Raw genomic sequence first — 23,090 nt, 5'->3', positions numbered from 1 at the left:
AAGAGGCCATTTTGAGAAAAATGCCAAAGGTTTTTATTTTGCTTACTTTCTGAGCCCATTCTGAGAAGACAACCAACATTAGGCCTGATTTATATGTTGGTGGTAAGCATACTCCATCGAGACAGAGTCTGCTTGTCACTAACGTAATAGTCTGCCCACTGAATTTAGATGGGGGTGGATCATAGTTTGACAACAGCGGTGACTACTCTGTCTCTGCCCTGGGCAAATATCTCCAATGGCCTCTACTCCATCTGGCTGTACGCTGAAACCCTGGCAGTAAAGGACAGTAAAAAACTTAAAATGCTCCCTTTGCAATGAGAGAAGGTACCCATGGTGATGGGAGAGTTGTGTTTGTTTTCTTTTATTTTCAAAAATAAAATTCCACTTTGGGGTTTTGTTTTTCAAAATGAAAAGACTTTTAAAAATTGTTTGTACGACAACGTTCCAATACATAGCCAGGAATCGCCTGTCAGTGGTTGAAATGTCCGTCAGGGTGATAAAAATTTCTAAATTTGTCAGGCGGTGGCTCCATTAGGACGATGGAGTAATTTACACCATCTCTCTGGCAGAGTAAAAATCGTCCGTCAAAATATAAATAAGCCAGCCTCTCTGAAAACCTTGAAGGCCACTTTCAAACATAATGTCCTTGCCTCCTGAGGCCAGAGATGCATCCAGAAGCCAATCTTTGTCTTTGGGAAGCTTAGTTTTACTTTTTGTTCTTTTGTTTCCCGGCTGCAGGAAGGAGTTCTGTGAGATCTGCTTGGCCAGAGAGAAGCAGACTGACCGGCTGTTCGTCTGCAAGAAGTTCTGGAAGAAGGATGGCAGGAAGGTCAGGCGAGCAGCCAAAAACGAGATCATGATCCTTAAAATGTAAGTCCCAGAGCCCAGTTGATGCCATGTTTGTAGAGGCACTCAGTAGGGAATATCTTGGGACATAGGAATCTACATTGGGAAGTTTGCACGTTCTTTATTTCACATTTGACTAATAACTTTGATCACAAACAGTGCTTCATGTAAGAGTTTGAAGTGGATTAATTCATTCGCTATTTATGGAAGTTGGGACCAAACTTACTCCTTGACTGGTAAAACATTTATTTTGTTTTTCTGACTGGGTTGATTTCTGGAGAGCTAAAATATCCTATCATTACATTTTAAAAGTTTGATGTTGTAACACACTAGTGTTACAGACATCTTTAGTTCAATGGCTGACTTCGGATTAGTTGATTACAAGTGGACAGTGCCTTGTTGTGCAAAGTGTTGCTGATTTCACTGATCTGGGCCTATGAGTCGAGCAGTATGAGATGAAGAAAAGGGCAAACTCCTCAATTCTTGTCAATCTTCTTGTTTTTAGAACTATCTTAAATGTGCATTTTAGGTAACAGCTACAGACAGCTTGGGCTTTCTGTTCACCAGACCTATTGTTTTCAATACAATACACACACTTAGAGTGGGCTTTGGGTCAGCCCATTGCTCATCATTAGATAGGATTATTGTCTAGCTCAGTGGTTCCCAACCTTTTGACTTCTGTGGACCCCCACTTTATCATTACTGGAGCCCACTGAATCTTTATTAGAATATGGGGATCACCCACTGAGTCATTACTAAAAGCTGGGGACCTAATCTGTTAATATTATTTAATTTTGTAAGCAGTCACAGACCCCCTGAGGAGGCTTCACGGACTCCCAGGGGTCCCTGGACCACAGGTTGGGAACCACTGGTCTAGCTCACTGGTCTGCTCATGATGCAATGGGTTTCCTTTCTATTCTGGTGTTGGTCCTGCCCAGGGTCATTTCAGTCTCACAGTATTCCAAATGGATGAGTTGTATATTTCCATTGCTGACTTCAGGGGGCTCTTTTTATTATTTTCCTTTTGGCACTCTATGGGGTGCATGTATTTCCTTGCTTGTCTCACATCCCTTCTCCCTGCTCTGAGTTTCAGCTTCTCAACTCTTGTTTGCTGGTTCCTGTTTTTCCTATGCAACACCCCTGTTTACTATATTTCTTTTTACCATCTCCCGCTCAGCTGTTGCTCCGTGGTGCTCCCCAGACCCCTCCGAGTTAATTTTTATTAATTTCGATATCACAATATTCTTCACACTGCTGCATACTTCCTTTTTTTTTTTTTTTTTTTACAATTCTAAAAAAGCTATCAGCCATGTTGGAACAGTACATTTAAAAAAACAAAATGGCTACAAGTGCATTGCAACACATGCACACTTTTGCATCTGCATCAATAGCCATCTAAAAATGTAAATTCTTTGATACAGAACCCATACCAAGATGGCAGTCCATGAATCCACGTATGTGTATGTGTCATGATGCACTGACATCCATTTTGACATTAGCAATTACCAATGCAAACAAGTACTGGCAAACCCAATAGCTCTGCTTTTTATTGTAAAAAAACTCTTGACTTTGCCAGTGCTTGTTCTACTGGGTGTTTCAGTCTAACTTTAGAGAGTAGCACACTCTGGCGTTACCAGTTCCACAGCTCTAGTGACAATCTTGCATAATCTCTTTCTGAAGTCATCAATGGCTTATTACTGGTCCCTAAATCCTCTGTGGCAATCCTGCAGAGGTAGTTATCTGGGGACGAGAAGCGACAAATCCTTCTATCTTTTACCTAGACGTGGCAAATGATGAGCTCGCCAGCGAGGACACCTAACCGTGACAAATTTCTGAACACCAAAAGTTGCAAAGTCTGTCACTTTTGCAAAACGTCAACTACTGGTAAAATTTCTAATGAAAAATGTTTTTGCAGGAATGTTTTTCCCGGAAGCATTATTTTGTTTAAGTATGATAGTTCCACCAAAATTATTGCACTTTTTACCTTAAAATTTCCATTATTTTTGTTCTGTTAACTATCCGGTATTACACAAATGTTCTGAAGATCAGTTATTATTTATTTATTTTTCTACTTATTTTCAAGTTTTATCGAGAACCTCAGATCAAGCGGGCGCTAGAGTAACCAGCCATGTGCCGTATGATGCATTGTGCCCCGGCGACTGAAATGGACATGTGCACCCTCTTGGAGTTCTCTGTGGCACAATGGTATTACAGAAGGGGCCGCAGATGCTTGTGCGGCCCCTTCTGTAACACTGATACTTCTGGTGCACATGTAGCACCAGCACTATCATAAGAGGGCATCCTCTTATTTGCATGGGGGCGTGGCCTTGTGTAAATGAGGGAATCTCTTTGCCTTTGCGCCTACACAGTATTATCGATGCAGGTACAAAGGCAAAGCAGCACTCAGGATGTGTTTTAATGGCAAGAGCTCCCGACTGTAGAACTGTGGAGCCAGGTGTGATTCTCAGTATCAGCTCAACATCCTGTAAATTCTGGGAAAATCACTTAGACCCTCATTACAACATCGGCGGTATTGACCGCCTACAGCCACAGCGACGGCTGCCAACATACCGTCGCCGTGGCTACCAGCCTCCCACCCGCATTGTGACCGTCGACGGAATTTCGCCAGAATGCTGGTGGAATTCCGTTGACGGTCATGTCCGCGGACGGCGTTAAGGTGGCGCTGCTGCCAGCAAAACACCGCCTACCGTATCATGTTCCATGATACGGCCTGGTGGTGTTCTGCTGGCGGACGCTGCTTCTAGCAGCAGCACCGCATCCCGTCTCGTGCCGGAGGACCCCCTGCAAGAAGGTAAGTTGGGTTCTCCGACAGGAGAAGAGACCCCTATCAGTGCCAGGGAAGGAATTCCAAGGCACTGATAGTGCCTACTGCCATGGTTTTCGTGGCGGTACGCATGCCACGAAAACCATGGCCGTAGGCGGGGTCATAATCCCGAGTCCGAAGTCTCCAGCCCAGCGGCCATTACCACCCTGGCAGATGGAGTGGTCCATTGGCGGTTTGGCTCGAGCCGCCAGCCTGTTGGTAGTACCTTTCACCAAATTACTGCCGTCTGCCAGGGTCGTAATGAGGGCCATAATCTCCCCGTGCCTGAAAATAAAAAAAGAATGTGTCCTTGTGTAGTGTAATTGGTGCTCATGTAAAGTTCTCCAATACCTTTGGGTTGAGTTAACGCTCAATAAGGCTGCAAAAAACAAATGTTGGCGCACTGTCAGTACGCCCCCTGAGGGCAGTCCTCAGTTTGAGAGAAAAGAGGATCCATAGACCCCTGAGATAACCCTCTGCAGATGGGTGTAGTCGTTCATAGCACCTTCCTGCATGGGATTTCTCTACCCTCATGAAGATGCTGGCAGGTTGGCCGCCTCCACAGTGAAACATGAAGTTCCACCTCTTTTGTCCAGTGATTTAGCGTGCAGGTGGCGTTAATGAGCAGAGGTGAGGTTAGCAAGTGGCTCTATTAGCAGGAGCACTTCAGATATGTAATGGTGGGCACAGTGTCATGGAAAGCATTTTGGGGGTGCTGGGAAAAGTATATTTTGGGGGCTCCCGTGCGGAACAACTTTGAATGTTAATATCAATTTCATGCTAATTGAAGCCTGCATGTTGACAAACAATATTAAATTCCATGCTAAAGTTTAAGAGTCAGACAAAAACAGTTGCAGTATCTCTTCTCAGGGCCCCACAAAAATCCTTAAGATGACTCTGAGTAGACAAAAAGAGTCAGAGGCAAAGGGAGGCAAAGAGGGAGAGAGGTTTAGATAGAAAAATGGAATAGACCGACGTCAAATAGACAGAAAGCTAACCCTCTCAGGGGCCCCCTTGAGAGGTGGAGGTAATCCCCACTTCGCCCACACCTTCAAATGTCTGTGGCGTGAACACCGAGCACCACTGTGTGCAAGGCTGGGCTAGAGAGACCAGTGAATTATTTACTCTCTTCTTTTCTCTACCACACCGTATTTATTCATTTATTTATTCGCTCATGATATCCTAGCCCTTATTACACTCAGACTGGGGTATTGCAATGCATTGTACCTGAACATCAACCAACCTTCTTTGAACAAGCTCCAGTTCATTCGGAACGCGGCTGTCCGTCCGGCTTTAGCATTCCTCGTCATGGAGGGCCTGAGACACCGTCACTGGTTACCTATAAGGAAACGAGTATCTTTTAAAGCTCTCTGCCTGATTTATAAAGCCCTCCATTCTCAGGGGTCTGGGTATCTGCAATCTGCCCTGAACTGGTATACGTCTAGCCGCCCCTTAACATCCGCAGGCCTTCTAAGGCATCAGTACCACGCTGTAAGAAAGTCCAATGGGGTGACTGGGCCTTTTCTGCGGCTGCCGGGCTTTGGAACTCTCTCCCTGTCCACATCCGGAGTCTGAATTCATATTTACAATTCTGCAAGCGGGCTCTGTACACTGCAGCTCATGCCGTCCCTCCTTCTCTTCTCTCCCGCTTCCTTTCGCTTTGATGACCGCGGGTTTACTGCGTTTAAAAAATGCCTCAAATTCAATTCCAATTCAATTCACTCACTCACTCACTCCTTTCAACTACCTATTCTACATTCACTTCTTCCATTGAACCACATATGTGTACCAGTCATGCATTAATTTATTCAACTATGAATTGCAATCACCAAGTTTAATAATTTCACTGTATGTTTATTACAGTAGCTCCCACGCTCACTTTCACTCCCTTTATTTTCCTCCATTCATTCCACCGAGCATTGGATTCATTGGCCCATTCTCTCCACTGTGGATCTGTTTTTTTTAATTCTCAAGTTCATCAATTACTTTAATTCACGGTAAATGTATTCAATAATTGCCTCTTATCTACCCATAGTTCTAGCCCATGCTTTCTAATGAAGCCCCTTCATTCGGTCTGTTTCCTTTTCTTTCCTCATATTTCTTTATCTCCTCATTCAAGCGCCTAAATTTACTATTGATTGGGGTGGGCGCTCACGAAAGGTTCTGTGGGGCTTCATAATGCTTGTGCACAGGAATTTACACATAATATGTATACATCTTCATGGTATGTGGATGCGCAGTTAAGAAATATCTATCTATTTATCTATGTATGCATCTATCTATCTAGCTATCTATCTATTTATCTATCTACACATACATATGTGGATAGATATATGTCTATATACCTGCACCTAGATAGATAGACAGATAGATAAACAGATAGATAGACAGACATATAGATAGATGGATAGATAGATAGATAGATAGATAGATAGATAGATAGACAGACAGACAGACAGACAGACAGACAGACAGACAGACAGACAGATAGATAGATAGATAGATAGATAGATAGATAGATAGATAGATAGATAGATAGATAAATAGACAGACAGACAGACAGACAGACAGAGGGTATTTCGTCCACGACATTTCGGCTGTGTACTAGTTTATGACTGCATCTCACATAAAGCTATAGGATTTACCAGCACCTGCTACGTCATAATCTCCCCCAATGCATGAGTGATTGCTGCAAAGTATAAAGCTTGTAACTTCCAAGGTTTATTACTCAGGTGGTTGTGACCAGTCCTTTGAATGCATCAAAGTCCTTTGGCCCATCATATGCCGAGGATCCTGGGCCGGAAGGCCTCTTAATTGCCTGGCTAAACCTATTCTAGATTTATTTCAGTTTTGTTGGAATGGATTCTTTACATGGCACTGTCTGGAGGAAGCCTCTGCCCCTGCTGTACCAGCTCTGTGGATGGCACTGCTATGAGGCTGGCTTGTCCTTGCTGTACCAGCTCTGTGGATGGCACTGCTATGAGGCTGGCTTGTCCCTGCTGTACCAGCTCTGTGGGTGGCACTGCTATGAAGCTGGCTTGTCCCTGCTGTACCAGCTCCGTGGATGGCACTGCTATGAGCCTGGCTTGTCTTTGCTGTACCAGCTCCGTGGATGGCACTGCTATGAGGCTGGCTTGTCCTTGCTGTACCAGCTCCGTGGATGGCACTGCTATGAGGCTGGCTTGTCCCTGCTGTACCAGCTCCGTGGATGGCACTGCTATGAGGCTGGCTTGTCCCTGCTGTACCAGCTCCGTGGATGGCACTGCTATGAGGCTGGCTTGTCCCTGCTGTACCAGCTCCGTGGATGGCACTGCTATGAGCCTGGCTTGTCTTTGCTGTACCAGCTCCGTGGATGGCACTGCTATGAGGCTGGCTTGTCCTTGCTGTACCAGCTCCGTGGATGGCACTGCTATGAGCCTGGCTTGTCTTTGCTGTACCGGCTCTGTGGATGGCACTGCTATGAGCCTGGCTTGTCCTTGCTGTACCGGCTCTGTGGATGGCACTGCTATGAGGCTGGCTTGTCCTTGCTGTACCGGCTCTGTGGATGGCACTGCTATGAGGCTGGCTTGTCCCTGCTGTACCGGCTCTGTGGATGGCACTGCTATGAGGCTGGCTTGTCCCTGCTGTACCGGCTCTGTGGATGGCACTGCTATGAGCCTGGCTTGTCTTTGCTGTACCGGCTCTGTGGATGGCACTGCTATGAGGCTGGCTTGTCCTTGCTGTACCGGCTCTGTGGATGGCACTGCTATGAGCCTGGCTTGTCTTTGCTGTACCAGCTCTGTGGATGGCACTGCTATGAGGCTGGCTTGTCCTTGCTGTACCAGCTCTGTGGATGGCACTGCTATGAGCCTGGCTTGCGTTGCTGTACCAGCTCTGTGGATGGCACTGCTATGAGGCTGGCTTGTCCCTGCTGTACCAGCTCTGTGAGTGGCACTGCTATGAAGCTGGCTTGTCCCTGCTGTACCAGCTCCGTGGATGGCACTGCTATGAGGCTGGCTTGTCTTTGCTGTACCAGCTCCGTGGATGGCACTGCTCTGAGGCTGGCTTGTCTTTGCTGTACCAGCTCTGTGGATGGCACTGCTATGAGGCTGGCTTGTCCCTGCTGTACCAGCTCTGTGGATGGCACTGTTAAGAACCTGGCTTGTCCTTGCTGTACCAGCTCTGTGGATGGCACTGCTATGAGGCTGGCTTGTCCCTCCTGTACCAGCTCTGTGGATGGCACTGTTATGAGTCTGGCGCGTCCTTGCTGTACCAGCTCTGTGGATGGCACTGCTAGGAGAGTGGCTTGTCCTTGCTGTACCAACTCTGTGGATGGCACTGCTACGAGCCTGGCTTGTCCCTGCTGTTCCATCTGCCCTTTAGTTGCCATTGTCCAGAGGTCCATTCTGCCCTTGTGCTGCCACTCATTGTTTACATGGTGCTAGCTGGAGGCTGCCCTTGCTGTGCCACCTCGGTGACTGGCACTGTGTCCAGACTGCCCCTGATGCAAGCCCGGCTGGGCACCTCTTCCTGGGCAGACAGTTCATTCATCTGCATTGTCCTCAGGCCGGCACCTTTCACCGCCATAAAACAAACGATGATGAATGCGGCGAGTCCTCCGCTTACACTTCCTAGAGAAGAGTGTGAGAAGGTAGCCTCTTTCTAGCCTTGTTACCCCCACTTTTGGCCTGTTTGTGAGTGTATGTCAGGGTGTTTGTCACTGTTTTCACTGTCTCACTGGGATCCTGATAGCCAGGCCTCAGTGCTCATAGTGAAAACACTATGTTTTCAGTATGTTTGTTATGTGTCACTGGGATCCTGCTGGTCAGGACCCCAGTGCTCATAGGTTTGTGGCCTATATGTATGTGTCACTGGGACCCTGTCACACAGGGCCCCAGTGCTCATAGGTGTGCATGTATATGTTCCCTGTGTGGTGCCTAACTGTCTCACTGAGGCTCTGCTAACCAGAACCTCAGTGGTTATGCTCTCTCATTACTTTCAAATTGTCACTGACAGGCTAGTGACCATTTTTACCAATTTACATTGGCTTACTGGAACACCCTTATAATTCCCTAGTATATGGTACTGAGGTACCCAGGGTATTGGGGTTCCAGGAGATCCCTATGGGCTGCAGCATTTCTTTTGCCACCCATAGGGAGCTCTGACAATTCTTACACAGGCCTGCCACTGCAGCCTGAGTGAAATAACGTCCACGTTATTTCACAGCCATTTTACACTGCACTTAAGTAACTTATAAGTCACCTATATGTCTAACCTTTACCTAGTAAAGGTTAGGTGCAAAGTTACTTAGTGTGAGGGCACCCTGGCACTAGCCAAGGTGCCCCCACATTGTTCAGAGCCAATTCCCTGAACTTTGTGAGTGCGGGGACACCATTACACGCGTGCACTACATATAGGTCACTACCTATATGTAGCTTCACCATGGTAACTCCGAATATGGCCATGTAACATGTCTATGATCATGGAATTGCCCCCTCTATGCCATCCTGGCATTGTTGGTACAATTCCATGATCCCAGTGGTCTGTAGCACAGACCCTGGTACTGCCAGACTGCCCTTCCTGGGGTTTCACTGCAGCTGCTGCTGCTGCCAACCCCTCAGACAGGCAGCTGCCCTCCTGGGGTCCAGCCAGGCCTGGCCCAGGATGGCAGAACAAAGAACTTCCTCTGAGAGAGGGTGTGACACCCTCTCCCTTTGGAAAATGGTGTGAAGGCAGGGGAGGAGTAGCCTCCCCCAGCCTCTGGAAATGCTTTGTTGGGCACAGATGTGTCCAATTCTGCATAAGCCAGTCTACACCGGTTCAGGGACCCCTTAGCCCCTGCTCTGGCGCGAAACTGGACGAAGGAAAGGGGAGTGACCACTCCCCTGACCTGCACCTCCCCTGGGAGGTGTCCAGAGCTCCTCCAGTGTGCTCCAGACCTCTGCCATCTTGGAAACAGAGGTGCTGCTGGCACACTGGACTGCTCTGAGTGGCCAGTGCCACCAGGTGATGTCAGAGACTCCTGCTGATAGGCTCCTTCAGGTGTTAGTAGCCTTTCCTCTCTCCTAGGTAGCCAAACCCTCTTTTCTGGCTATTTAGGGTCTCTGTCTCTGGGGAAACTTTAGATAACGAATGCATGAGCTCAGCCGAGTTCCTCTGCATCTCTCTCTTCACCTTCTGATAAGGAAACGACCGCTGACCGCGCTGGAAGCCTGCAAACCTGCAACATAGTAGCAAAGACGACTACTGCAACTCTGTAACGCTGATCCTGCCGCCTTCTCGACTGTTTTCCTGCTTGTGCATGCTGTGGGGGTAGCCTGCCTCCTCTCTGCACCAGAAGCTCCGAAGAAATCTCCCGTGGGTCGACGGAATCTTCCCCCTGCAACCGCAGGCACCAAAAAGCTGCATCACCGGTCCCTTGGGTCTCCTCTCAGCACGATGAGCGAGGTCCCTCGAATCCAGCGACTCTGTCCAAGTGACCCCCACAGTCCAGTGACTCTTCAGCCCAAGTTTGGTGGAGGTAAGTCCTTGCCTCACCTCGCTGGGCTGCATTGCTGGGAACCGCGACTTTGCAGCTACTCCGGCCCCTGTGCACTTCCGGCGGAAATCCTTTGTGCACAGCCAAGCCTGGGTCCACGGCACTCTAACCTGCATTGCACGACTTTCTAAGTTGGTCTCCGGCGACGTGGGACTCCTTTGTGCAACTTTGGCGAGCACCGTTTCACGCATCCCCGTAGTGCCTGTTTCTGGCACTTCTCCGGGTGCTACCTGCTTCAGTGAGGGCTCTTTGTCTTGCTCGACGTCCCCTCTCTCTTCAGGTCCAATTTGCGACCTCCTGGTCCCTCCTGGGCCCCAGCAGCGTCCAAAAACGCCAAACGCACGATTTGCAGCTGGCAAGGCTTGTTGGCGTTCTTTCGGCGGGAAAATACTTCTGCACGACTCTCCACGGCGAGATGGATCCGTCCACCAAAGGGGAAGTCTCTTACCCTTTTCGTTCCTGCAGAAGCCTCAGCTTCTTCTGTCCAGTCGAAGCTTCTTTGCACCCGCAGCTGGCATTTCCTGGGCATCTGCCCATCTCCGACTTGCTTGTGACTTTTGGACTTGGTCCCCTTGTTCCACAGGTACCCTAGATTGGAAATCCACAGTTGTTGCATTGCTGGTTTGTGTCTTTCCTGCATTATTCCTCTAACACGACTACTTTGTCCTTAGGGGAACTTTACTGCACTTTGCACTCACTTTTCAGGGTCTTGGGGAGGGTTATTTTGCTAACTCTCACTATTTTCTAATAGTCCCAGCGACCCTCTACAAGGTCACATAGGTTTGGGGTCCATTCGTGGTTCGCATTCCACTTTTGGAGTATATGGTTTGTGTTGCCCCTATCCCTATGTTTCCCCATTGCATCCTATTGTAACTATACATTGTTTGCACTGTTTTCTAAGACTATACTGCATATTTTTGCTATTGTGTATATATATCTTGTGTATATTTCCTATCCTCTCACTGAGGGGACACTCTAAGATACTTTGGCATATTGTCATAAAAATAAAGTACCTTTATTTTTAGTATAACTGTGTATTGTGTTTTCTTATGATATTGTGCATATGACACTAAGTGGTACTGTGGTAGCTTCACACGTCTCCTAGTTCAGCCTAAGCTGCTCTGCTAAGCTACCATTATCTATCAGCCTAAGCTGCTAGACACCCTATACACTAATAAGGGATAACTGGGCCTGGTGCAAGGTGCAAGTACCCCTTGGTACTCACTACAAGCCAGTCCAGCCTCCTACATTGGTTGTGCAGTGGTGGGATAAGTGCTTGAGACTACTTACCACTCTTGTCATTGTACTTTTCATAAGAGAAAAATATACAAAACAAGGTCAGTGTATATACACATAGCCAAAAAGTTTTGCATTTCCTCTTTTCACTCTTTTCTAAGTGCTGAAAAGTACTTCTAAAACTTCCAAAAAGTTCTGAAAACTTTTTTCTCTTTTTCTATCACTTTAACTCTCTCTAAAAAATGTCTGGCACAGGAAAAAATGTTGAACTGTCCAAACTTGCATATGATCACCTTAGCTGGAAAGGAGCAAGGAGTCTCTGCATAGAGAGAGGTTTGAGTGTAGGGAAGAATCCTTCCTTAGAACTGTTAATTAATATGCTTAGAGTACAGGATATGGCCATGAGTGCCAAATCTGGTGAAAAAGTAGCTAATGGTTCTCAATCTGATCCAGGGACTCCCCCAGGAAAAGGTTCAGGAAAGAAACTTCTCAGCCTGCCCATTACTAGACAGTCTAGCATAGTTGGTACAGAGGTTGAATCACACCATACTGATGGTGTGCTCTCACATTATACTGGTAGCCAAGCTGTTAGGGTGCCCTCTGTAAGGGACAGGTCTCCTTCTGTTCATTCCCATCATACCTCTGTATCTAGAAATGTCCCTCCCACCCACCCTGATGACAGATTGTTAGAAAGGGAGCTCAATAGATTGAGAGTGGAACAAACCAGACTGAAGCTCAAGAAGCAACAGCTGGATTTGGATAGACAGTCTTTAGAATTAGAGAAGGAAAGACAGAAGTTGGGTTTAGATACCCATGGTGGCAGCAGCAGTATTCCCCATAGTCATCCTGCAAAAGAGCATGATTCCAGGAATCTGCACAAGATAGTTCCCCCTTATAAGGAGGGGGATGACATTAACAAGTGGTTTGCTGCACTTGAGAGGGCCTGTGTTGTACAGGATGTCCCTCAAAGGCAGTGGGCTGCTATCCTATGGCTATCATTTAGTGGAAAGGGTAGGGATAGACTCCTTACTGTGAAAGAAAGTGATGCCAATAATTTTACAGTTCTTAAGAATGCACTCCTGGATGGTTATGGCTTAACCACTGAACAGTACAGGATAAAGTTCAGAGAGACCAAAAAGGAGTCTTCACAAGACTGGGTGGATTTCATTGACCATTCAGTGAAGACCTTGGAGGGGTGGTTACATGGCAGTAAAGTTACTGATTATGAAAGCCTGTATAACACAATCCTGAGAGAGCATATACTTAATAATTGTGTGTCTGATTTGTTGCACCAGTACCTGGTAGACTCTGATCTGACCTCTCCCCAAGAATTGGGAAAGAAGGCAGACAAATGGGTCAGAACAAGGGTGAACAGAAAAGTTCATACAGGGGGTGACAAAGATGGCAATAAGAAGAAAGATGGTGAAAAATCTCAAGATAAGCATGGGGATAAGGGTAAAACCAAAGATCCCACTTCAAATCTTAAACACTCTTCAGAGGGTGGGGATAAAACAAATTCTTCCTCTTCTTCCCAACCTGCACACATTAAAAAGCCTTGGTGCTTTGTGTGTAAAAACAGAGGCCATAGGCCAGGGGATAAGTCCTGTCCAGGTAAACCCCCTGAGCCTACCACCACTAATACATCAAGCTCTAGTGCCCCTAGCAGTAGTGGTACTAGTGGTGGGACTGCTGGCAACAGTCAAGCAAAGGGTGTAGTTGGGTTCACTTATGGGTCCATAGTGGAAACTGATGTAATCAGTCCCAAGACAGTTTCTGTCACACCTAGTGGCATTGGCCTTGCCACACTGGCTGCTTGTCCCCTTACAATGGATAAGTACAGGCAGACAGTTTCAATAAATGGTGTTGAGGCCTTGGCCTACAGGGACACAGGTGCCAGTTTCACTTTGGTGACTGAAAACCTAGTGCCCCCTGAACAACACATCATTGGACAACAGTATAAGATTATTGATGTCCATAACTCCACTAAGTTTCTTCCCTTAGCTATAATTCAGTTTAGTTGGGGTGGAGTTACTGGCCCTAAGCAGGTGGTGGTATCACCTAGCTTACCTGTAGACTGTCTCTTAGGTAATGACCTAGAGGCCTCAGGTTGGGCTGATGTAGAGTTTTATGCCCATGCAGCCATGCTGGGCATCCCTGAGGAATTGTTCCCTCTCATTTCAAGTGAAATGAAAAAGCAAAGGAGAGAAGGCCTGAAAACTCAGGATCCCTCTCCATCAACAGGTAAAAAGGGTATCACAGTATCCCCTAACCACCCTACCATTCAGGATACTATTCCTGTGGTGGGAGAAACCTCTCCTGGGGTGGCACCTGTTCCAAGGGAATCATCAGTTGGCAAAACTGTACTCCCTGAGGTGGAAGTACCTCTCTGTGGGATAACTAACATTGGTGAGAAAAAGAGCACCATTTTAGTTAACATGGAGCATCCCTCCAACCCTCCCAGAGAAACTTTAGTGCAGAAACTCTGCACTGCCTCACAACACTTAGGACAGCATCCCTGCCCTAGTGTGGAGCTGATAGGACAGCATCCCTGCCCTGCTCCAACTCAAGAGAAACAGCATCCCTGTTCTCTCTTCCAGCCAGATGGACAAAGTTTTTGCCCAGCTATGGCTTTTCTGAGACAGCATCCCTGTCTGGCATTTCCATCACTACAAATAGGTTCAGTGGACAATTCCCACTGCTCTAAACTAAAACTTACTGATAGAAACTCTGAAAATACATCTTCACATTGTTGCTTAGCTAAAAAACTTCAAACAGGGTGGTTTACATCCCCACAGGGAAGTAACCATATAGTGGATGATAAAGGGAGTAACCAGTCTATTGCAGAGCTACTCTCTACTTATCACCACTTAGACAATAAAGTCTCAACTGGCCAAGGTTAGCCTTATTGTCCTTCGTTTGGGGGGGGGGTTGTGTGAGAAGGTAGCCTCTTTCTAGCCTTGTTACCCCCACTTTTGGCCTGTTTGTGAGTGTATGTCAGGGTGTTTGTCACTGTTTTCACTGTCTCACTGGGATCCTGATAGCCAGGCCTCAGTGCTCATAGTGAAAACACTATGTTTTCAGTATGTTTGTTATGTGTCACTGGGATCCTGCTGGTCAGGACCCCAGTGCTCATAGGTTTGTGGCCTATATGTATGTGTCACTGGGACCCTGTCACACAGGGCCCCGGTGCTCATAGGTGTGCATGTATATGTTCCCTGTGTGGTGCCTGACTGTCTCACTGAGGCTCTGCTAACCAGAACCTCAGTGGTTATGCTCTCTCATTACTTTCAAATTGTCACTGACAGGCTAGTGACCATTTTTACCAATTTACATTGGCTTACTGGAACACCCTTATAATTCCCTAGTATATGGTACTGAGGTACCCAGGGTATTGGGGTTCCAGGAGATCCCTATGGGCTGCAGCATTTCTTTTGCCACCCATAGGGAGCTCTGACAATTCTTACACAGGCCTGCCACTGCAGCCTGAGTGAAATAACGTCCACGTTATTTCACAGCCATTTTACACTGCACTTAAGTAACTTATAAGTCACCTATATGTCTAACCTTTACCTAGTAAAGGTTAGGTGCAAAGTTACTTAGTGTGAGGGCACCCTGGCACTAGCCAAGGTGCCCCCACATTGTTCAGAGCCAATTCCCTGAACTTTGTGAGTGCGGGGACACCATTACACGCGTGCACTACATATAGGTCACTACCTATATGTAGCTTCACCATGGTAACTCCGAATATGGCCATGTAACATGTCTATGATCATGGAATTGCCCCCTCTATGCCATCCTGGCATTGTTGGTACAATTCCATGATCCCAGTGGTCTGTAGCACAGACCCTGGTACTGCCAGACTGCCCTTCCTGGGGTTTCACTGCAGCTGCTGCTGCTGCCAACCCCTCAGACAGGCAGCTGCCCTCCTGGGGTCCAGCCAGGCCTGGCCCAGGATGGCAGAACAAAGAACTTCCTCTGAGAGAGGGTGTGACACCCTCTCCCTTTGGAAAATGGTGTGAAGGCAGGGGAGGAGTAGCCTCCCCCAGCCTCTGGAAATGCTTTGTTGGGCACAGATGTGCCCAATTCTGCATAAGCCAGTCTACACCGGTTCAGGGACCCCTTAGCCCCTGCTCTGGCGCGAAACTGGACAAAGGAAAGGGGAGTGACCACTCCCCTGACCTGCACCTCCCCTGGGAGGTGTCCAGAGCTCCTCCAGTGTGCTCCAGACCTCTGCCATCTTGGAAACAGAGGTGCTGCTGGCACACTGGACTGCTCTGAGTGGCCAGTGCCACCTGGTGACGTCAGAGACTCCTGCTGATAGGCTCCTTCAGGTGTTAGTAGCCTTTCCTCTCTCCTAGGTAGCCAAACCCTCTTTTCTGGCTATTTAGGGTCTCTGTCTCTGGGGAAACTTTAGATAACGAATGCATGAGCTCAGCCGAGTTCCTCTGCATCTCTCTCTTCACCTTCTGATAAGGAAACGACCGCTGACCGCGCTGGAAGCCTGCAAACCTGCAACATAGTAGCAAAGACGACTACTGCAACTCTGTAACGCTGATCCTGCCGCCTTCTCGACTGTTTTTCTGCTTGTGCATGCTGTGGGGGTAGCCTGCCTCCTCTCTGCACCAGAAGCTCCGAAGAAATCTCCCGTGGGTCGACGGAATCTTCCCCCTGCAACCGCAGGCACCAAAAAGCTGCATCACCGGTCCCTTGGGTCTCCTCTCAGCACGACGAGCGAGGTCCCTCGAATCCAGCGACTCTGTCCAAGTGACCCCCACAGTCCAGTGACTCTTCAGCCCAAGTTTGGTGGAGGTAAGTCCTTGCCTCACCTCGCTGGGCTGCATTGCTGGGAACCGCGACTTTGCAGCTACTCCGGCCCCTGTGCACTTCCGGCGGAAATCCTTTGTGCACAGCCAAGCCTGGGTCCACGGCACTCTAACCTGCATTGCACGACTTTCTAAGTTGGTCTCCGGCGACGTGGGACTCCTTTGTGCAACTTCGGCGAGCACCGTTTCACGCATCCCCGTAGTGCCTGTTTCTGGCACTTCTCCGGGTGCTACCTGCTTCAGTGAGGGCTCTTTGTCTTGCTCGACGTCCCCTCTCTCTTCAGGTCCAATTTGCGACCTCCTGGTCCCTCCTGGGCCCCAGCAGCGTCCAAAAACGCCAAACGCACGATTTGCAGCTGGCAAGGCTTGTTGGCATTCTTTCGGCGGGAAAACACTTCTGCACGACTCTCCACGGCGAGATGGATCCGTCCACCAAAGGGGAAGTCTCTAACCCTTTTCGTTCCTGCAGAAACCTCAGCTTCTTCTGTCCAGTCGAAGCTTCTTTGCACCCGCAGCTGGCATTTCCTGGGCATCTGCCCATCTCCGACTTGCTTGTGACTTTTGGACTTGGTCCCCTTGTTCCACAGGTACCCTAGATTGGAAATCCACAGTTGTTGCATTGCTGGTTTGTGTCTTTCCTGCATTATTCCTCTAACACGACTACTTTGTCCTTAGGGGAACTTTAGTGCACTTTGCACTCACTTTTCAGGGTCTTGGGGAGGGTTATTTTGCTAACTCTCACTATTTTCTAATAGTCCCAGCGACCCTCTACAAGGTCACATAGGTTTGGGGTCCATTCGTGGTTCGCATTCCACTTTTGGAGTATATGGTTTGTGTTGGACCTGGCTTTTTGACAGGGACATCCCCAAACTTTTTGCCTCCTTCCTCCTATTTTTTCTGACCTGCTGATGTTGGCTTTTGACCTCTGAGCACTTTACCACTGCTAACCAGTGCTAAAGTGCATATGCTCTCTGTGTAAATTGTACTATTGATTGGTTTATCCATGATTGACTATTTAATCTACCTGTAAGTCCCTATTAGAGGGCACTACATGTGCCTAGGGCCTGTAGATTAAATGCTACTAGTGGGCCTGCAGCACTGGTTGTGCCACCCACCTCAGTAGCCCCTTAACCTTGTCTCAGGCCTGCCATTGCAAGGCCTGTGTGTGCAGTTTCACTGCCACTTCGACTTGGCATTTAAAAGTACTTGCCAAGCCTAGAACTCCCCTTTTTCTACATATAAGTCATCCCTAATGTGTGCCCTAGGTATCCCCTAGAGCAGGGTGCTGTGTAGGTAAAAGGCAGGACATGTACCTGTGTAGTTATGTGTCCTGGTAGTGTAAAACTCCTAAATTCGTTTTTACACTACTGTGAGGCCTGCTCCCTTCATAGGCTAACATTGGGGCTGCCCTCATACACTGTTGAAGTGGCAGCTGCTGATCTGAAAGGAGCAGGAAGGTCATATTTAGTATGGCCAGAATGGTAATACAAAATCCTGCTGACTGGTGAAGTCGGATTTAATATTACTATTCTAGAAATGCCACTTTTAGAAAGTGAGCCTTTCTTTGCACTAAAATCTTGTTGTGCCCTTCAATCCACGTCTGGCTAGGTTTAGTTGACAGCTCCTTGTGCATTCACTCAGACACACCCCAAACACAGGGTACTCAGCCTCACTTGCATACATCTGCATTTGGAATGGGTCTTCCTGGGCTGGGAGGGTGGAGGGCCTGCCCTCACACAAAGGACTGCCACACCCCCTACTGGGACTCTGGCAGACAGGATTGAGCTGAAAGGGAACTTGGTGCATTTCTTAGAGACTCTTTGAAGTCACCCCCACTTCAAAGGCACAACTTAGTATAAAACAGGGCCTCTGCCCTACCTCATCAGACACTTGCTGGAGAAGAAACCGGAACCAGAAACTACATCCTGCCAAGAAGAACTGCCTGGCTGCTCAAAGGACTCACCTGTCTGCTTTCTACAAAGGACTGCTGTCTTGCTGTTGCCCTGCTGTCTTGCTGAACTCTTGTCTGGCTGTGAAAGTGCTCTCCAAGGGCTTGGATAGAGCTTGCCTCCTGTTCCTTGAAGTCTCAGGACCAAAAAGACTTCTTCCTTTCACTTGGACGCTCCGTGCGCCGAAAATTTCGACGCACAGCTTGTTTCGCGGCGAGAAAAACGCCGCACACCGACGCTGATCGACGCGACGCCCTCGGGGCGATCGAGACTTCGACGCACAACCTCGCAAGGACAAAGCCGCTCGACTTTCCAGGAGAAATCGACGCGACGCCCACCGTGAGTGCGAAACTTTGACGCACGGCCTCGCAAGGACAACGCCGCCCGACTTCCAAGGAGAAATCGACGCGACGCCTGCCGTGAGACCAAAATTTCAACGCACGGCCTCGCAAGGACAACGCCGCCCGACTTCCAAGGAGAAATCGACGCAACGCCTACCGTGAGATCGAAACTTCGACGCGCAGCCCCGCAGAACGACGCGCAGCCGGAAAATAAGCAGGAGAATCCACGCACAGACCCGGGACATCTGGTAATCCTCGCGATCCACAAAAAGAGACTGTCTGCGCGCCGGAAAACGACGCCCGACTTCCCCGCGTGGAAAAGAACGACGCAAGTCTGTGTGTGCTGAGCGGAAATCGACGCACACACCCCTTTTTCCACGCATCTCTTCTCCTGTGGCCCTCGGAGGAGATTTCCCACCAGAAACCAGGTACTCTGTGCTTGAAAGACACTTTATCGCTTTTTAAAGACTTAAAGACTCTTAATATCACTTTTCAGTGATATCTTTTACAAATTCGTATTGCAACTTTGATCGTTTTGACCTACAATTACCCAGATAAATATTCTATATTTTTCTAAACACTGTGTGGTGTATTTTTGTGGTGTTATACTATGGTGTTGTATGATTTATTGCACAAATGCTTTACACATTGCCTTCTAAGTTAAGCCTGACTGCTCGTGCCAAGCTACCGGAGGGTGAGCACAGGCTGATTTTGGATTGTGTGTGACTTACCCTGACTAGAGTGAGGGTTCTTGCTTGGACAGAGGGCAACCTGACTGCCAACCAAAAACCCCATTTCTAACATTGGTGATCAGCGGTGAGGATAGGACTTGTGTTTGTGCAGTGACATACAGTAGCTAAGTATTTCACTACCTACCCACAGTTGAAGGTCAACTTGATTTTTCATCTCTTTTGACTTTTGGTCTCTGATGTCCTCCTGGATATACTATTGATATTTTGGACTTTGGATTTTGGTTTTTGCTGGTAAGATCCTATCAGAATGGGATCGCTTACCTACTTATTCTTTTTGCCTACTGACCACCTCACTAAGGCTGACCTAAGGAAGCTTTGCAGAGAATGTGGCCTTCCTGTAGCAAAGAGATCTACTAAAGCAGAGATGCTACATGCCTACATAGTCTGGGAGGAAGACAGATGGGCAGAGAGAGAGGCAGCAAGAAACCAAATGACTAAGTACCCCTCAGAGGAGGAGGAGGACTACTCACATGAGGAGGAAGACGACTCAGATGAGGAAAGAGACCCAGTGAAAAAAGAATGGCTCATGGCTCAAGCACGGTGGATGGAAGAGCTAGATGAGTTTCTTGAAAAGGCTGAGGCAGCAAGTCTCTTAGCCCTGGAAGAAGAAAAGATTGCAGCTCAAGAGCTGAGCTGTAAAGAGCTGAAACTGGAGGCCGGAAGGGCTGAGTCCAGTTCAGATGGTGGCAGCAAAAATCTTGCATCTAGTACTGCTGAAGAAGGGCACAAGCCCAGAGATGTGGTGCCCAACTTGAAGAAGGGAGTTGACACACCCCAGGCAGTTCAAGGGTATGAGGTAGTTCCCGTTATGCACAGGGTCCCTGAGAAGAATTGGGGAACTGGCACAGGGAGTCATATTCCTACTGGGGGGAGGGACACTTTACTGACTCTAGCAGAGAGTGACAGAGAAAAGGGTTCCCCCCTGGTGGACGTCCTGGATATAGAGTGTAGAGACATCCCAGAAGAGTTTGGGTTGAGTGTCAGGGACAGACAGAAACTGTCTCACCAGTCTCAAGAGGGTGATGTAGAGTGCTTTTCCAAGGCTGAGTTACTAGGTGGTTGGGTGAAGGGTACTGTGGTTAATACATGTGAAGGGCAGAGTGATGTAATTGCTGGAGAGCATATGTCTGGTCCTTATTTTCCAGAGCTACGCCAACACCAGGTGGAGTGTGAGTTCTCTGACCCCAGGGAACTTACAGTGGAGGCAGACTTTTGGGTGAGTACCAGAGAGTCTGAAGAGGCATTTGGGGGTGCTCCTGAAGGGAGTGGTCTAGGTGGTTCCCGACCAAGTGAGGTGGGAGAGGATTGTAGTGTCCCAGGTAGGTCTCAGAGCCTAACCTGTACCGTAGGGCCACCTTTTGAGGGAAGCCCCGCAGTGTCAGAAGAACTTGGGGGGATGACTGTGGACAGCATCCCAACAGTTCTGGTGTCTGGCAGTACCCCTCCTAGTGAAGGGGTGCAGAAGTCCAGACATAGGGTTGAGAGGGGGTGGCAGACCCCAGTGGAGGATCTTGAAAGTCAGGGGTCAGCTCTGAGAGCAGAGCCCCCCAGGAATGACCCAGGTGAGACCGTTTCTGGTTTGGGGGAAACCCAGACTCTGCCGGATGGGCAGAGGTCGGGAGACCTGCGCCAACCAGACTCTTGTGTGGCCCTTGGGGACGACGTGTCCCTTGTGGGGGGTGAGAGTGCCCCCCAGGAAGTCCTGGCATGCCAGGCAAAGATTCAACCTCAGGGTGGTGACTCTGGGTTGGATAGCCGGGTTCAGAGGTTAAACTTTGACCTGGTGGGGGGTAGATGTGCCCCCCAGAAAGTCCTGGAATGCCAGGCAATGGCTCAACCTCAGGGTGGTGACTCTGGGTTGGCTTACCAGGTGAAGAGGTCAAACTCTGACCTGGTGGGGGGTAGGTGTGCCCCCCAGAAAGTCCTGGCGTGCCAGGCAGTTGTCCAACCTCAGGGTGTCGACTCTGGGTTGGATGGCCAGGTTCAGAGGTTAAACTCTGACCTGGTGGGAGGTAGGTGTGCCTCCCAGAAAGTCCTGGGGTGCCAGGCAATTGCCCAACCTCAGGGTGGTGACTCTGGGTTGGCTAACCCGGTTCAGAGGTCAAACTCTGACCTGGTGGGGGGTAGGTGTGCCCCCCAGAAAGTCCTGGTATACCAGGCAATGGTTCACCCTCAGGGTGGTGACCCTGGGTTGGGGAACCAGGCTCAGAGGTTAAACTCTGACCTGGTGGGAGGTAGGTGTGCCTCCCAGAAAGTCCTGGTGCGCCAGGCAATTGTTCAACTTCAGGGTGGTGACTCTGAGTTGAATGGTCAGGTGCAGAGGTTACAATCTGACCTGGTGGAGGGTCAGTGTGCCCTCCAGGAAGTCCTGGTGTGCCAGGCAATTGTTCAACTTCAGGGTGGTGACTCTGAGTTGAATGGTCAGGTGCAGAGGTTAAACTCTGACCTGGTGGAGGGTCAGTGTGCCCTCCAGGAAGTCCTGGCGTGCCAGGCAATTGTTCAACTTCAGGGTGGTGACTCTGAGTTGAATGGGCAGGTGCAGAGGTTAAACTCTGACCTGGTGGGGGGTAGGTATGCCTCCCAGGAAGTCCTGGTTTGCCAGGCGGTGATCCAGTCTGAGGGTACAGACCCTGGGCTGGAAGACCAGGTTCAGGGTGTCCCCCCGGACCTGGAGGGAGGGGCTACTGATAACAGTGCCCCTACCATGTTGTCTTCTGAGGAGGCCACTCCTAGTTGGAGGGTGCTGGACCCCAGAAGGGAGGGCAGGGGGAGGGAAGCCTCACCCCGGGCCCTAGTCCAACCTGAAGGTACAGACCCCAGGTTGGAGGGCCAGTGGCAGGTTAACAGCCCTGCACTGGTGGAGGAATGGTACAGGGCGACTTCTGTAAGCCCCCTGGCCATGTTGGACTCTGGGGGTACCGCTCCAGGAGGGAGGGTACAAAGCCCCAGAGGGGAGGACCAGGTTCAGGCTGTCATCCCTGACCTGGTGGAAGGGAGAGTGGTTCAAGGGTGCCCAGCACCTGGGGCTACCGCCCCCCACTCTCCACAGCCACAGTGGTTGGAGAGCTTTGAGAGGCCTGGGGCCTGGCTCTCATCCCTGGCAGCTGTCAGTAATCACTGTGGCTTGCTGTCCGGGTGGACAGAGTTATCCCTGGGGAGGGGACAAGTGTCACACCCCAGGGGTAGAGTGGGCAACACCACTATGTTGGTCATGAGGGTACTATCCTGCTCCTGGGATACATCTGTGAGCAAAGTAAGGTTAGGTGCTGCACAGATGGGATCCGCAGGAAAGGAGAAAGGTTCCCCATGGATGGGCTTAGTGGGCCCTGAGAGTATGGACCGAGGGATCCAATGGGAGTCAGGAAGGCGAAGAACTGGAGCATGCCCCTGCTGTTGTGGGCCTGGGTCCTTGTTCTGTCGCCTCAAACAGGGAAGTACATCAGGATAGTGATTGTTCTCCCCTGGCTTTAGGCTGGTGGGGGGTCATGTTGGACCTGGCTTTTTGACAGGGACATCCCCAAACTTTTTGCCTCCTTCCTCCTATTTTTTCTGACCTGCTGTTGTTGGCTTTTGACCTCTGAGCACTTTACCACTGCTAACCAGTGCTAAAGTGCATATGCTCTCTGTGTAAATTGTACTATTGATTGGTTTATCCATGATTGACTATTTAATCTACCTGTAAGTCCCTATTAGAGGGCACTACATGTGCCTAGGGCCTGTAGATTAAATGCTACTAGTGGGCCTGCAGCACTGGTTGTGCCACCCACCTCAGTAGCCCCTTAACCTTGTCTCAGGCCTGCCA

The 23,090-nt window shown here is 49.1% G+C and overlaps 1 protein-coding gene across 1 annotated transcript in view; it reads left to right on the top strand.

The window, feature by feature from the left end:
* The window catches only part of LOC138261000 (caM kinase-like vesicle-associated protein), a 414,930-nt gene that overhangs the window by 285,467 nt on the left and 106,373 nt on the right, over positions 1 to 23,090 (top strand). Inside the window, exon 3 of the mRNA XM_069209589.1 lies at positions 739 to 870. Coding sequence (XP_069065690.1) covers positions 739 to 870 — 132 coding nt within the window. The remainder of the gene's footprint in view (positions 1 to 738; positions 871 to 23,090) is intronic.

Source organism: Pleurodeles waltl, chromosome 10 (assembly GCF_031143425.1).
Source record: "Pleurodeles waltl isolate 20211129_DDA chromosome 10, aPleWal1.hap1.20221129, whole genome shotgun sequence".
Lineage (NCBI taxonomy): Eukaryota > Metazoa > Chordata > Amphibia > Caudata > Salamandridae > Pleurodeles > Pleurodeles waltl.
This window is presented reverse-complemented; position numbering and strand designations above follow the sequence as displayed.